We start from the raw sequence: 16,234 nt of genomic DNA on the forward strand, positions 1-16,234 counted from the left end.
CACACTGGGAAGACTCACAATACCTTCAGAAGTGAGGGAGTAACCACCCTCCTACTTTCCAGCCCTGTGTCAGCTCGTCCCATCACCTTTCCCTTAACATGTGGCATTCTCTGCTAGTCTGTCCCTGGAGCCCATGTTTCCAGCGCGGTGCCCTGCTCCACCTGTAGCACCCCTGCTCTGCCATCCCTATGCATTTATTTGTGCCCTGGCAGAAGGCACGGAGGGAGGAGTTGCTCTCGTACTGACTTAAGCATTGTAGCAAATCACTGGCTAGTAAACTAAATTTCAAGGCTTCTGGTTGTACTGCAGGTCACTGGGCCAAAACTGGCCCAAGTTTGCTAAGTGCTGAACATCGGCGGCCTTTGACAGCCCTGTGGAGTCAAAAGAAGAACATGCTGATGGTCCCAGTTGATTTCTAAGAGGGAAAGCGTCCCTTCACCCAGTCCCTCTGCACAGGCAGTAGCTTGCACCCTACTTCAGCAGTAGGGCTAAGTACTGAGTGGACTTCAGAGCCTGCACTTCATTCATTGCACCTTGAGCTGGTCTGTTTGGGACAGGGCTGTTACTGGGGTGGCACATGGGAGGCTGGCTTTGCCACTGTCCATGTCAACAGAGACCTTCAGTACCCAGGGCTGTTGGTCACGCCGCTTGCCATAGCCCTGAAATGCGTTAGGAAGGTAACGTGAAGCTGTTTCTTAGCATAATCCCCCTTCCTGGAACAAGGCAAGGAGAAAGATGTGGAAGTGAGAGAAAGGATTAGCCACTAGGTTTGGATCGGTGGCTGAACTGCTCCAAAATCTGGGGATGGAAGGAAGGAGAGAGGAGAAAGGGGAATGGGTGAATCCTGGTGGCTTTGAGAGATGCCTCTTTCACACTGAATTATCTACAGCAGAGGCAGCAAGTCTGCACAACGCAGCCTTTGGCTGGCAATTGTGGCCCTGCTGGGAATGCACTCAGATGGATAAGGTTGCTGGGGAGCTGGAAGACTTATCTGACAAAAAGCCTCTCTCCCTGCACGTGCCACTCCTTTCCCCCCTCCACAGGAGATGTTCCAGGCAAATAAAGACATGAAGCTCTTGCGCTCGTCTCTCCTCACCCCAGGCTGGAATGCACTTTCTTGTTTTCCAGAGAGTGCATCGGTTGTGAAAAGCCTGACCCTCCCCTCGGCCTCCCTGCCGATGAAGCTGGTGAGCCTGGAAGAAGCGCAGGCACGGAGCCTGTCCGCCTCCCACCCTGCTCGGAAGGAAAGGAGAGAGAACAGCTTGCCTGAAATTGTCCCCGTGACTGGGTCCCTCTTCCACACAGTTGTTGACCTCCCCGACAGCAAGTGAGTGCCAAGAGGAGGGTAAAGTGCAAATGAAAGGGTGCAGGTTCTCCAGCATGATTGGGAAATGAGACTTTTGTTAGCGGGACACCCCCGACACCTACAGCCACCATCGAGAGAAAAGTCTGTGCCCTTCTCAAAGGAGGCACAGCTGCCCTCGAGAAGCATTGCAGTTGCTGGGTTCAATGCCCTGCTAGTCTTTGTCCCTCCAACGGGGCAGAACCTTGCAGACCTCCTGCAGGAGGAATTGTCTTTGCATCCTTGTGGCAGCCTAGGATTTGGCTAAACACCGGCTGAACGTGGAGCAGGTCCAGACATAGCTCTCTTATGAGTTCCACCTGGTGGTGGCTGGGCCACGGCACACCTGGTGGCATTGACCTGCTCAGCTTCATCCTTCTCCAGGTTCCTTGCGCTCGTAGCCAAGCACAAAGGCGAATTTTCACTCCTAGAGTGGAGAAATATGTACACAGTGGCAACTATGCCACCTATGCCTATGCAGGGAGAACAGTCCCATTCCAGCCGAGGTTGTTCCGGCTGTTGGCACTGCTGCCCGGCGTAAGTATTTATCTATTGGTCTATCTATCTGCTAATATATGGTCACTCTACTGCCTGGTTCTGAGAGATTATAGCCTCTGCAGCAGGAAGCGCATTAATCTACTGAGCCATAAAGCACTGAAGCAAAGATATTTATTTGCACTTGATATATTAAAGCAAAAAGAAGCCATCTAACAGAACACTGGCAAAAGGATAACCAGCTTGAGACAAAAGGCTGTATTGCCCCTCTAGAGTGCCTTCTCCTTTCTCATTTGAAAAGAACAGTCCTATCCCCAAGATATTAATCCTCTTTGTAGGACTGATTTGTGCACTTCAGAGCACTGATCTGAAAGAAAGGCAGAACTATGGGGGTAAAAGCCCATTATGGAGAACAAGACAGGGAGATATGTTCTGGCTCTGAAAGAGGGGAGATTGAAGGAGGAGTCAGAATGGGAATGTGAAGGAACTGAAACAGCTTCATGCATTAATATGCATAAAAGAAACCTGGCTGCAGGAGCAGCATCTTCTTTCCTGTTTAAAGTGATTTCCAAAGAGGCACAGGGAACTGGTGTCGAACTTCCTCTGAGAGTTACGAGAAATTAATTTAATCCCCTTATGACTCCTCTTTTTTGCTTAGTACATTATATTTGCATATGATCATATAACACCTATGATTAGATTAATGTTGGCCTGAGAAGCATTAATAGCTAGTTTATATTAAGAGATCCTTTTATTTTCGCAAATTCATAAAAACTGTAAGACGCGGGCTTTAAAAGATAGCTTTGTGCACTGAGTGATAGTACCAGTTCCATCAGTTCTCTGGAATTTATCTTGCATTCTGTCATTAAAACCTGTTAAAAACGCAATTTTTCTTTACTGTATTGCAAGATAGCTGTAGCCTCGAAACCCCTCCTTTGTGGAGACAGGCATGGTTGATTGCTCAGTCAATCACAGTTGCTGTAGCGTGATGCCAGATTCAACTCTCTGAAGAGTCAGCTTAGGTGTCTTTCCATCCATGACATGGTTAAATAGCAGTACAGATAATTGAGTTACAGAAAAGCAAGAGCTGGTTGTGTAGCTATGCCTTGCATGCCTTAGAATTAAAAGAGCTGTGAGAAAAAAAGAGAGACAGTGTTGAGGGGAGAGAGCTCAGAGGCTTTCGTGGGATATTAAGACAAAAGTCTCCAGGGTTTGGTAACCTCCTGAGCCCTTTTTCCTTCCAGGAGAAAATTATCTACCAAGTCCAAGAAATGGAAGTCGATATTTAACTTGGGCCGTTCTGGCTCAGAATCAAAGTCTAAACTGAGTCGAAATGGGAGCGTCTTCGTAAGGGCGCAGAAGCTCTCTGGTAAGAAAACACTTTTCAGTTAAGTATTTCTCTCTGCAGCTTCCTTCTGCAATACTGATAGCATGGGGCAACCTGTATCCCCAGGACACCAATACCATTAGACTTGACATAGTCAAACGGTGTCATGTTTGTTGCCTGGCTTCATGCACATCTCCTTGTCATGTGATGGAGAGAAACACTCTTGCAGGAGAATATGCCAGACAGCTACAGTAAATACACCATTTTGGTGAGTGAGAAACAGGCTCCCATTGCCCAGCTGTCAAGCTTGGGGACTAGGAAATGTTACGTAGGTTTGGATTAGTCCACCTTTCCAGGCCAGCCAGCCTCTGGCTCCTGATGTTCCTCACATGGCACTGGGTGAATGGCTGTCCTTCCAGGCTATCCTTCTACTAAAGGGCATTAAAGGACCAACCGTGTTCAGTGTCTGTGAAAGACAAGGTGCCAGGAGTTCCTGTGGCTCCTGGCTCTCAGCACTTTGAAGGAAGCTATTACTTTTGCAGAATTTACAAGAGAGAAGTTGTCTTTTCTCCTGGCTGTAATCCCAAGTTCTAGTTCCTCCTGAGCTGCAATCTCTTAAACACTCAGCTTTCTAGAAAATCACATGGCAGTGCCAATTCCCAGTGTTCAGAAATGATGACTCAAGTTCCAAAAATCATGAAGCTGCCTGAAAAGTAATCATAATTTTTAAAAGAAAGCACACCCTTTGTTACCCGAGTTCATAAAGAAGTGTTTCAGGTTTATATCTCCTAAATTTTTGGAGTATCTCCAAGTCAAGAAATTTGCTTTGGAAAAGGAAGATGGAGGTGGAATTCTTTTTGGATAATCTCATGACTCCAGGAGCTGCTGTTTGGGGGAGCACTACCAAACACTGCAAGACTTAAAATAATACAGTCAATGTTGACCACGTTACCTGTCACCACATAAAAGAGAGGCTGTGTTTGGATCAGGAGTGTTAAGCCAAATGCTAGATCCAGCTCTTTTTGGACCCCTGCCTTCCCCCGTGTTTTGCATGTACAAATGGCCTCGCATAGGGTGCCCCTGGCAGACCTCAAAATAGCTCTCCATCCTATTTTGATCATGGGATCACCTTCTCACTTTGATAAGGAATACTCTGTCCCAAAATAGCGCTAGCTCAGGGATGCCCAGGAATGTCTGGAGCCCAGTGATCGCGGTGTTCCAAGCACGGTGCGGAGTGGCAGGAGGCTGTACATTTTCACCATCAGGACACACAAGAGCACAGGCGCGTGCAGAGATTTAGGCACTGGAGTAGTGCTTTTGAGAAGCAGTGCTTTAGCACTGCCCTGTTGTATTCTTGTGCCTTCTCTGCTTACAGCCTAGTGTGAGGAAACAGAAGAACTTGCTGTTGAAATTCAGCACATGCTTTAACACAGTTTGTGTCCATGAGCATAAGCTGGTGAGTTACATGAAATGTGAGCTACACAGCTTGAATTCTGTTCCTCCGGGAAAGCGGAGCCAGTGCTGAAGACATCATGCCATATGAACGTAGAAGGTAGCCAGGACTCCATATAAATGCAAAAAGTAGCTGGAGTTTCTCCTATGCTCATGTGAAAGTCAGTCCCAGAAGCCTTAATTATATAAACAAACGAAGTCCAAGCCTGCTCACGTTCTACCTTACCTATTTTGTGCAACTTTGTAAACAGCAAACTTTTCTCCCAGACATTTTCCAGAGCTCCAAAGACCCTTTTTGGGCTGCCAGAGACTAACTTGTCTTTCTTGCCAGCTACATTCCCCCCACCTCCCCTTTTCAGGGCAGTAACAGCAACACGCTTCCAAAACCTCTCAGGAGCAGACCTGTAGAGTGCCTGGTGACAAATGGCAGCTTGTTTCTGGATGAGCAAGTCCAGCGAGGATGACCAGGAAAATAGGTTGCTTACTGCCCTCATAAATTTCACGGAGAGCTTGCTGGAGGCAGTTTATGAACATGCCAGCAAAAGAGCCTGGGAGTGCAACATAAAAATAACCTAACATTTGCTATCAGGAATGAGAGGCATTGGTTTTTTGTCATTTATGTCAGTTTAGTTAAAAAGTCCCCACAACCAATAGCCTGGCTTGATTGGGGAGGGCAGTGGCACATAACAGCTTTGGGGATGGGTAACTGCTTCACAGTGGAGATGGTGATGACTGGCTGGGTTAAGTATAGCTCTCCACATGTCCGGCAGGTGCAAAGCTGTTGTTAGCGCTAGCAGATCCACAGCTGTGTGGACAAGTGTTGTGGGTAATAAGCCGCGTGGTGTGGGTACAGAGGGGGAATGTCTGGAAACGGAAAATAACTTTGATGTCTGCTTGGCATGCCCGTCTATATGTAGCCTTTGGTCTTTATGGGCTGAAACCTGCAAAGCTGCAGGATCTGAAGCCTGCTTCTAAAACTCGTTTTCCACAGAAAAAGCAACAATTCGGCCCGCGAAGAGCATGGACTCGCTGTGTTCCCTGCCGGTGGAAGGTGAGACATCAATAACCTACAGCACAGGGGTGAAGGATTGCACCTCTGCATCCCCAGCTTCCCCCTGTGCTTGCACGGATGCAGCCGTCTGTTTCTCTGCCTATCTCACATGTCTGTACCTTCGTATGCTTATGCCATGGCTGCTGACATGTGCCCCCACCTTTGTGTGTGTGTGCATTTTTAACCCTTTTCTGTGTCTTTTATATTGGCACACACGCCTGGGAGTTACCACTGTGCCTAGGTGCATCTTTCTTAGCAGTGGCATTGCTTTGATTTTGCTCTTGTTTATTCTGGGCACAAATTTCCCATCCGTAAGTGAAAAAGTTCTTGCAATAAGCTAACGATTGAGTTGGTTATGATTAAAAGAGTTATGATCTTTGCAGGCAACGGACACTAGCACTAGACTTGGCTGTGCCTGACTGAGAGGTACCTCTAATAAAAGTCCTAGGTGACTTCCACTGGAGGGCATCCTATCCAGCCCTGCCTGCCCAGCTGGGAGGAGGCTGGAGCCTCGAAGGTCTTTGGTACCTGCTATCCCCATCTTTCTGGGGAAATGCGGGTATTCACCACGGCAAGACTCATCCCTGGAGGGACTGAGGAGGGTTGTTTGCTAGTGCTTTGCTTCCCACTGACTTCCTTCTATCTTCCTATCTCTAGGGGAGGATGAAAAGAGCAGATTCAAACGGACAGTGACTACTGGAGGGTTTTTTGTTCCGGTGATGAAGATACGGACAGGAGGCACAGGCAGCTCATATGACCTCAGCAAGGAGAATGAGTGGGAGAGGGAAGGATCTGCCATGGGGGCCAAAGGAAGCTCAGAGCTGAGTGGGGAGAAAGGTTCCCCCCGGACGCCACAGGCAAAGCCACCCCCTGAGCAGCTGAAGGTCTTCCGTGCAGCAGAGGATGCTGAAAACGAGCAGACTTCCCCCAAAGGCGGCCGAATGTTCTACACGTCGGAAACAGCAGCCAAGTCAGGCTTCCCAAGCAGCCTCTTTCCCTTGGAGGCCTCCCCTCGTCACCAGAGAAAAGCTCTGAACATCTCAGAGCCTTTCGCGGTCTCTGTCCCCCTGCGGGTATCTGCAGTCATCAGCACCAACAGCACACCCTGCCGTGTGCCCGCCAAGGAGAAACTTTCCCTCTCCAGCCTAGAGGAGCTGTCTTCTCTGGTGGCTGAGAGCCCGAGCCCCTCTGCCCTGGAAGCAGGGACCCACATGAGGACAGAGCAGGTGCCAGAGAGGAAGGAGAAACAGCTGGTGCCCACCCTGCCAGCGGCATCATCCAGAGGTAAAAGTGTGTTAAGGAGGGGGATGTGGAGCCTCCGTCGGGCTACTGGAGGTGCCCTGTCGCTTGGTGGTGTGGTGGTTGCTCCAGCCTGCTCTTGGAAAGAGACCAAGCTGCAGCAGGGTGGGTGTTGAACGTAGCAGGTCAGGTTGGTGCTTGTTGCAGTAATGGGACTGGGGAGGTGGGTGGCCTCCCAGCAACGTCCTGCTGCGCCCGGAGGGAGCTCTTTAGCTTTGTTAGTTGGCATTAGGTTGAAACAGCACTGCTTTGTCTCGGGGCACATTTTTTCAGTCACAAGTAGTTACACTGTTCATTTGTGGGTTTGATCCAGGCTCTCACCCCGAGGAGCTGGTGGCAGCCAGGAAACCTGAGTCCTCAGACAGTCCACAGCCAGCGGCAGAAAACCAGGAGATGTTATGTGGGCAAAGCAGCTGCACAAGCAGCACCAGCAGCCCCCAGCAGTCCTCAGAGCCGAGTCCCACCTTGGAACAAACACCGGCCTGTGAGGTTCATACGGGGCAGCTCCCTGCGGACAAGGCAGAGCAAGGACAGCTCAAGATGAAGGATGTCTCCTCAGAAGGCAGCTGTGGCCAGCAGGAGGTCGAGACAGCCAAGACAGAGGAAGAGTTGCGCTTAAGAGATGTGGTAAGGAAGAAAGCATGAGAAAAAAGATGGGGGACAACGTTATGGTGGCACCTGGGAGGTTGTTTAAAGTCTCGTTGTGCGTCCGTAGTCACAAAACCTCAGTCTATGACCTAGGCTGAGCAGGGTCAAGAACTATGTACTGATTTAACTTCTGTCCACATTGCCATGTGGTGATTTACCTTCACACAACTACCTGCTGTCTCCTTTTGGTCTTCTTTTCTTGTATCTGTACAATTGCAGTCAGTACTATCTGTCTGCTCTGACACTCTCCAGATGTGAGACCATCCGAATGTCTGAGCATCTTGACCCATGGTCTCTGCATTCCTCTTCTATTTTTGCTGTCCCATTTGTCCTGGACAGCCTGAACAGTCTTTTTTTCTTCCATTCTCAACACACTATGGTTTTTTAATTATTATTTTTGCCTCCCCTGTATCTCTAGCAGAACTTTTTCTCCAAGTTTCTTACAGAGATACTCATCTCTGGACAGTTATTTAAAGATCTGTTGGCATAGCTCCTCGAATAGGTTATTCATTCCAGTTTGTGTGCGATTTGGGAATGCAGATCCCTTGGCAAGGCCAAGCAAGCCCAAACGGGAGGAACTGAGAAATGGGCTGAGACATTCCAGCTACTCATTCACCTCCCTCTTTCAGTACGACTGTCCAGGCCTCATTTTGGCTGCACCTTGGATCTTCTCCTCCACAAACCCACTTGTTTATAGACACGTGTCCCTCCTTGAGCCAGCAGCAGTATGTGTGACTGTGTTTCTGTACCCACGAGTGTGCTCATCCAGGAGCCTGTCTATTCTAAGAGGGCTGTTTGAGGAAAATGGAGGGGTATTTACCGGTGAGTTGTGTGAGCTGCCACGTTGAAGGCATTTCTTCTCTTTTTCAGACCGAGGAAGACCCTGCAAATGCCCTTCTAGAACCGCTGTGGCCAGAGATACAGCAGGAACTGAAAATCATCGAGCCTGAAGAGGAGCTCTTGCTCTTGCCAGCAGCTGTCCCCAAGACTGGCCTAAATCCTGAATCCTCTTCTTCAGTACAAATGGATAGTTCTTCCTCTGGCCCAGGGCAGAGTCCAACACTGCCTGAGCAGAAATCTGCAAGCAGAGCACCACAGAGAACAACTGGGGTGCCTTTATTGGGTGCCACCAGCACAGAACGACAAGACAGCCTCCACAAGTGCCAGCCTGATGTGGCTGCACAGCAGGGCTGTGCTTCAGCCCTGCCCAAACTGGGTAACCTTCTGACTGGTACAGGTGCTCCAAAGAACCACCACCCAGTAGTGGGCAGCGGGAGTGAATGTCTCACTCCTCCCCTGGACTGGAAGCTCCATAGTCAATCAGAATTTAGTGAGGTTGCCCCAAGTGATGAATTATCTTGTTCTAAAAGAGCATGCCCAGAGTCAGGGGGAGAAAAAGATAGCACTTGCCAGCTGCAGAGGGAAAAGGATGATCTTACCAGAGTTCAGACTCAGAAGGAGAAGCCTGAGACAATGACTGCTGATGAAAGGGATGCATTCTCCTCCAAGGTGCTGAGTGGAGCTGGAATCCAGGAGCTGAAGGAGGGCAATGCTGCTAGCAGAACCCATGATGCTGCTGACCAGGATGATGAGGATACCTGGACAGATAATGTGCAGAGCTTAGAACTTGTGGAGCCATGGGAGGATCACCAGTGGGTTACAAGCCCGCTCCATTCCCCCACCTTTAAGGACATTCAGGAGAAGACGATACAGGAGTTTCAGCCACAGAGCCAGAAAGCAGGGACAGGCTTTTCTCTTAGACCACGATTCAGTCGCAGCCTCTCCTTGGACAGTAAAGACACAGTGATGAGTCTGTGGACGATCCCATTCTCTTTCATAGATGCCACTGACCAGCAGCAACCGTGCAGTGACATTCTGCCAGTGACTCGTGAGCTGCCCAAAACACAGCCCATCTCCCCCTCTAGTTTGGGCAAAGCTAAGCAAGGTGAGAATGGCACAAGTCCTCCAGAAGAAACTTTGAAACCTGAGGAGCTGAGGTACCCCCTCAGCAGGGAGAAAGCACCAGCTGAAAAAGAAGGACCCTCCAGAATCTCTCTTTTAGAGGCAGAGGAAAAGAAAGCAGATGTGAGCAAAGAAAACCCTTGGAGCTCAAAACTTGAGGTGTCTTTACCATATCAAAATAGCCCAGGTAGTTCTTCACAGGTGAACGCAAAGGAGGAGTTATCCATGTCTCAGGACTCTGCCCTGGGAGGAGAGACTGTTACCAAAGCACTGCGCCCTGCCACTGAGTCGCAGCCGAGCAATAAAAGTGAAGAAACCCCTCGCAAAGTGAAGACAAGGCCATCATCCCTCAACTTGGATTCACTCCTTCCAGTCCCAGATTTTTTCACATTTGAGAGCCTGTCCATGCCCTCTGCCACTGGGAACCTCCTGTGTGGGCAGAAGGAAGTCAAAAGCAGTGATTCTGTCCCATCCCTGCCAACTGCTTGCCCTGCTGCCAGTAAAGGCATTCCCTGGGGGTCTCATTTCAATGCCCACATGGATCTAGACTTAGATTACCTGGCAGTGGCCCATGCCACCACTGGCCGTCGTAACTCTGCCCCTGTCAGCGTGTCAGCGGTTAGAACATCCTTCATGATTAAGATGTGCCAGGCTAGAGCGGTGCCCGTGATACCACCCAAGATTCAGTACACCCAGATCCCCCAGCCCCTGCAGGCTCAGAATGCTGCTCCACCGGCTGAGAAGAAGGAAGCAGAAGGCAGGCAGGCCGTCAGACAGACTCAACGGGTGGCATGGAGCCACCTGGAAGCACCCAAGAGCCCGCTGACAGAAAAGAAAACCAAAGCAGAGAAAGAAAACAGTGACCCAGCTCAAAAGGACTCAGCCTGTCCTTGGCACAGCAGCTTTGGCTCTCCGCTGGAGCCACCTCAGACCAGCCATTACCCCGCTCTAGATGCCCCTGTTCTGCGCCGAAAGCGCACCTCTGAGGGGGAGACAGCTGGAGATAATCCACAGTCCTCAAAGATGGAGAGGCCATCAGGGTTATCCAAGCCTTCCTACAGATCTAGACCAGGGAGGCCCCAGAGTCTGATTCTCTTCAGTCCCCCTTTCCCCATTATGGACCACCCCTCCTCTTCAGCAGACTCCAGGGTGTTGTTATCGCCCATCAGGAGCCCCACTCAGACCACCTCTTCGAGCCCCATTTGTGGCGATCTGTCCGAGACTGCACGGACAACGCCTGAGGGGGTGACGCTGCGGAACAAAATGACCATCCCCAAGAATGGCCAGAGGCTGGAGACCTCTACCAGCTGCTTTTACCAGCCCCAGAGGCGCTCTGTGATTCTGGATGGACGAAGTGGGAGGCAAATCGAATAGCAACTGCTTCTCTAATCCCTTTGCCATGGTCGATGGGATGGGAGTGTCCAAGACCAACTCTGTTGCCATTTTGCTGTTGTTATAACAGTTCTGTGCAAGATGGACCTGAATCCTTTATGGTTTCCTGCAAAGCATTTTGCTACAGAGGGTCTTAATCTTTTCATCTTGCTTTTCCTTCCCTTTCTCACCCCTGCCTAGTCCCTCACTGTCTAGTTTTTGTGTGTAAGCCAGTCCCAGGGAACCTGCATTTCCTCATACTTATTGTCTAACAAGCCCTGTGAATGTCTCATCCTCCCTTTGGAAAAAAAAAAAAAAAAAAAAAGGAAAAATAAATCTCGGTATAATTAGAAAATAGGGCTGAGAGGAAACACTGTTCCAAAGCACTGCAGCACAGGGTGCAGGGGCACAATATCTACCAAGGAGGTAAGTCCAGATGTGCGGGACCCCCTTCCATGGTTTCCAAGCCATCAGTGAAGGACCGTGCCTACCCTTCTCTGTTGTCTGATTTAAACAGTGTAAATAAAGAGCGCAGGAGGCTGGGCATAGCTGAAGAGGAAGGTGGAGCTGGCACCAGCAAGTCACACAGGGTGTGACAGCCAGGGATGTTCCAGTGACAAACATACAACCTGAAGGCACTGCCTCCAGCTGCATCCTTGCATCAAAGATGTGGTCTTTCCAGCATGTGCAGAGGCTGGAATGAAAGTAGCTGAACGGGAAACACCCAGTTGCTCTTTACATCTTCCAAGTCCTGTTTGTGAGTGCTGTGGTGCTCAGCCACACCTGCCCTGGGCAGAGAAGCTCCCCGTGGCTGCAGAACGCATGCAGCTGGCTGCCCAGTGGTAGAGGCTCCTCAGGCTGGTACTAATGAAATCAAAGACATGGTCGTAACAAAGGCCAGTATCAACTATTTCCATCATTCCTTAAAGCCAGGTGACGCCTCTGCAACTATCTGCAGCCCTGCTCCACACTGCCAACAGCAGAGAAAAGCAACAGGATCTTCTGATCTGCGTGTCCTTGGGCTATCGCCCCCCTGCCCCCCGACTGACGTATCTTTGACCCTTGTCTTTCATTGCCACTGTGTGGCAAGTCCCCAGGTGCTTCTCCTTCCCTTAAACTTCCTCTCCTTGAGATGTGACGCTGTGTCTTTGAGAGCACGGCTAGCTGTCACCTCCCTGGCCCTCAGTGCTCTCAGATTGATGGAGAGTATGGTAAAGAGGATGATTTGTGAGGCTGCGGCACAGACCACAGACAAATATCCTGGGAGGGGGATTGGAAGTGAATTAAACTCTCTCCTGAAGGGCCGTTATTGTTACCAGCAAACACCTTCACATAAGCAACAGCTGCCATGGGAATAGAAGGAAAACTTCCTTTATAAAGCTTCTAACTCCATGTTCACCGCAGGCTTATCTATCGCCTGGTATGTGACCGCGGGCGATGGCACAGTCAGGCACAGCCTGTGCTCTCTCTGCAATTTAAGTGTCACTAGTGACTACAGAGGAGATGGGAACACAGGTGTTGCTGCCAGCACTGAGATTGCCCCTGTAATGGTGCTTGCAGGGGCCATCAGTCATGGAGATGTTTGAGTCCGTAGGCCCTCGGATGGGTATTATGGGCTATAGTTAAGCAGTAACAGAACATCTGGTAGGAAGTGCTATAGCCAGCAGAAGGAGCATCAGGCAGAATTTCCCAGTGGATGTATGCTTGGGGCTTTTTTTTTCTGATGTACTGGCATTTTCAAATTGTTAGCAAGCTCAGTCCATGAGCTCCTTGGTCTGGACTGAACGTGTCACAGAATTTGTGTCATTGTGGCTGGAGGGCCCACAGGACACTGCTTTCTCTGCACTCTGATTACTAAAGGGAAGAGATGCTAGAGTCCTTTTTAGAAATGCTGGGCTCACAAATGCAAGGAATATATCTTGAGCAGAATTTTCTCCTGCTGTATCCAAAGGGAGTGTGAAAAAACAAGAGGGCTTTTCCCTGTCACCAGTTGCAGTCTTCAGTGCTCCCCACTGTCCTCCTCATCTGTGCGTAACGCCATGTAAGAGGGAACAGAGCAGAGAACCAAGTCCCTGCTTTCAGTTTTGTTGAGGGAGAATATTAAACCAGACGAGAGCCTGGAGTTCTTGTTTGGGTCCATGTTCTCTCAGAGATGTCAGCCCATGCTTCACCTGGGCAAGCTGTGGATGGCAAGTCCAGAATGTGCAGCTTCACGAGAACTGTGTTATCCTCCTCCCAGACCATAAGATGCCTGCGCAGCCTCTCATTAAACCCAGGGGACTGTCAGTCCTCCCTGCTCCTCGTAGCACAGTTCTGCGCTGCATTTACACGGCACCCAAATGCCTTTTTTACTGCCTCATGGGAACGCGTTTAACCGTCGTGGCTGGGCTAATGGCAAATGGCTTGGGAAGGTGTGATACGAGGTATTGTGGTAAAGCTTTAGACAAAGTAAAAGCTGTGGAAAAGATGCCCAGGTTTTTTTGGCATCAACAAAATAGTTTATTTTGGACAGGGATTTATATTCTCTCGGTTCCTAGAAGTTTTGACTGCCAAGGCATCTGGAATGGAGCCAGCGAAGCTCATGAAGTCATGTATCAAAAGAAAATGTGATGAAACGTTGGCACCTGAAAAACGTTCCTTTTTTATATTTTTATTCCCCCCCCCCTCCTTATTCTCATATAAGTTGATCTATGAACAAGAAATGAGGTCTGGCAATTTTGTATATAATACAATGTCTCAAATCTTAGCAGCGTTCCAGTAAGTAATAGTGCTTTTGGCATAAGTGGTGAAACTCCTGCAAGAGAAAATTATTAAAAATCTTTACTTAATATTAAAGATCAGCCTCAACTTAAATCTGTATCTATACTATACTTTTTAAGGAAGTTTCAGAATCTGAGCTCAGACCCAGGTCCTGGATTTTAATTAAGCAGAGATTCTGAATTGACATCTCTGTTTTGTAGCTCGATCCCATCTCTATCTACCATTCAATCCCCAGCCGTCAGCTATGTGTCAGGCTTCCTCGAGCCAAGTGGGCTTAATGCAGGCACATCACTATCGCTCTGTGGTCGCAATGGGCTTGCATCGAGACTGCTGAGGTAAAGCCCCAGACCCCGCAGAGCTGAGAGTACTTGCTTAGTTGCAAGGTGCACCATTGCACAGGTGTCACCATGCCCAGGTCCAGACTCAGACTTCTGCAGAACATGTAATGCTTGATGCTGGATCCACGTTGATACTGAGAGCTGCAGTCAGTTTCAAGGACCGGCGCTTGGCGGTTGGACAGAGCAGAAGACAGAAGCCATCTCCCATCGAATGGTGCCGACTGTGTGGCTGGAGCTGCCTGAGATCCAACTTTACTAAGTTATTCCTGAGGTCAGCTACAGGGTCAGCCCTGATGTCATCTTTGCTTCAGAGCCCTTAGGTTGTCCTCTGCCACCCTGCAGCAGCAGACAGAACCTGAGACTGGAAGCTCTCCTGAAGGTCAGGGTTTTGCATGGTACGTTACGTGTACCAGATCCTGCCCTCCAGCACAACCCTCAATACTAGAGACTTTAAGAAAGGATTTGGGGTGTTTTGCTTGGGTTTGGGTTTGTTTGGTGGTAGGGTTGTTTTGGTGAAGCATTATGGAGAGGGATAGATCAGATTTATAGGAGATGGGTCTGGCGCAGAATTTGAAGTTTTATGTACAGGAAAACTAAAGTCGATTGCTCTTGGCATTATGGAAAGGACCTTCCTAAATAGACAGGCACGTCATTTGCAGCTCTGCAAGGGTCATTTCAGGGAGCCTGTAGTACATTTTGATTCTCCTGAGACTGTGGAAAGTGTAAAGGCTATTCCCGAGTTTGCAGATGGCCCCAGCTTCAGTCATGGTATGATACCACCAGCATGTGTTGCTTGTGGACTTTTACCAATGGGAGACAAGTGACTAAATTGCACTTATTCTTTCCATGTAGTCAGGGGGGTTGTGCAGCTGCTGTTTAGTGTAGCTCAGAGCAGAATGGTTGGGCTGACAAAGATGAGAATACCCTGATGGGAAGGAGGCACGTCATGTTATCTCATGTGGGAGCTGCCTTACTGACAGGAGAGTGATCAGAAATGAGGATTGTATTTTACTTTATAAACCACATTCCTCTGGGCTGTCCATCCCATGCTATCACTTCAGAAAGGCTGAAGCACTTCTTTTTCCCACCTTCAGAGCTTCAGAGGAACTTAGGCCTGTATTAGAGAGCATCCATAAAGCCCTGCAACATTTTCCCTCATCCAGAGTCCAAATGGTGCAATCAAAGTCCTTTTTTTTCTTTATAAATTCTGAGATGCCTGTAGTGGTGAATGTTGTGTTAAATTTTATATATATATATATATATGAAAGAACATTCTATATAAATATATTAAAAAGGAAATGTAATTAAAATGAAGGAATTGCCTAAATAGAATCCTGCACATCTGTGAAAGTTAGGCTTATGCATGGAACTGTTTTCTGCTGCAACTGTTGTAACACTGATGTTGTGAGATCAACTGGCTTTTTCCCACTGAGGAGAAGCTAATTACTTCTGGCTAAGCTGTGGTGGGCAGAAGGCCTGAATCTGCCTTCCTGAGCAGTATCTTGTCCTGGGAGAGGAGGGACGAGATCAGGGGAGAACAGAGTGCCAGCACTAGTTTAGCTTTCCACCACAAGTTTCTCCCCAGCCCTTGAAAATGCAAAGAATCTACTGGAGCATTACTACCTTTCAGGCAAGCCCAGGTTTTGCAGTTGTCGCTTTTGCTTCTCTCCAGCTCTAGCAAAAAAAAATAATAATAATAAAAAAAAATATCTCTAGGTGTGGAGGAGAAGCTGTAGCTGATCCCTGTTTGGTTTAGCTTTTGCTTGCTCCTAGTTGGTGTAAAGGCTTGGTGCTAACTAATTCTGCTCCAAGCAAGGGAAGGAAAGCCTGCCACTAAGGTCAAGTGGAGGTGGAGCAGGACTTTTAACAGTCCTGGAAAGGAAGGATGGCAGGAGGAAAGAGCCTCCTGAGGGCTCCACATGGCAGCCCAGACCTTAGATCTTGTTCTCACAGGCACTGGTCCCCTTGGAAATATTACTTTAGGTGAAGGGAAAGGCTTGCAGTCAGACACTGTGGAAAGGACTGTCCCCATCTCACTGGCCCTGGTTTGTAATTATTTATCCTGCTAGCTCTGATGGATTGTAATATTTTTTTTAAGCTTTGTTCTCTGTGTGGATTTGCCAGCCTTTGTGCCTTATTGCTTAAAAAAAAAAACAACACACACACACAAAAAAAACCCACAAAAAAAC

At 48.7% G+C, this 16,234-nt stretch overlaps 1 protein-coding gene across 1 annotated transcript in view; it reads left to right on the forward strand.

Annotated features, from left to right (window-relative positions):
- ARHGAP31 (Rho GTPase activating protein 31) overlaps window positions 1-16,212 on the forward strand; it is a 61,636-nt gene extending 45,424 nt beyond the window's left edge. The window contains exons 7-12 of the mRNA XM_040594981.1: window positions 1,129-1,327; window positions 3,082-3,206; window positions 5,608-5,667; window positions 6,325-6,951; window positions 7,280-7,593; window positions 8,485-16,212. Of these exons, the coding sequence (XP_040450915.1) occupies window positions 1,129-1,327; window positions 3,082-3,206; window positions 5,608-5,667; window positions 6,325-6,951; window positions 7,280-7,593; window positions 8,485-10,950 (3,791 nt within the window). The 3' untranslated portion in view covers window positions 10,951-16,212. The remainder of the gene's footprint in view (window positions 1-1,128; window positions 1,328-3,081; window positions 3,207-5,607; window positions 5,668-6,324; window positions 6,952-7,279; window positions 7,594-8,484) is intronic.
- Window positions 16,213-16,234: the final 22 nt, after the last annotated feature.

This window comes from Falco naumanni, chromosome 5 (genome assembly GCF_017639655.2).
Source record: "Falco naumanni isolate bFalNau1 chromosome 5, bFalNau1.pat, whole genome shotgun sequence".
NCBI classification, from domain to species: Eukaryota; Metazoa; Chordata; class Aves; order Falconiformes; family Falconidae; genus Falco; species Falco naumanni.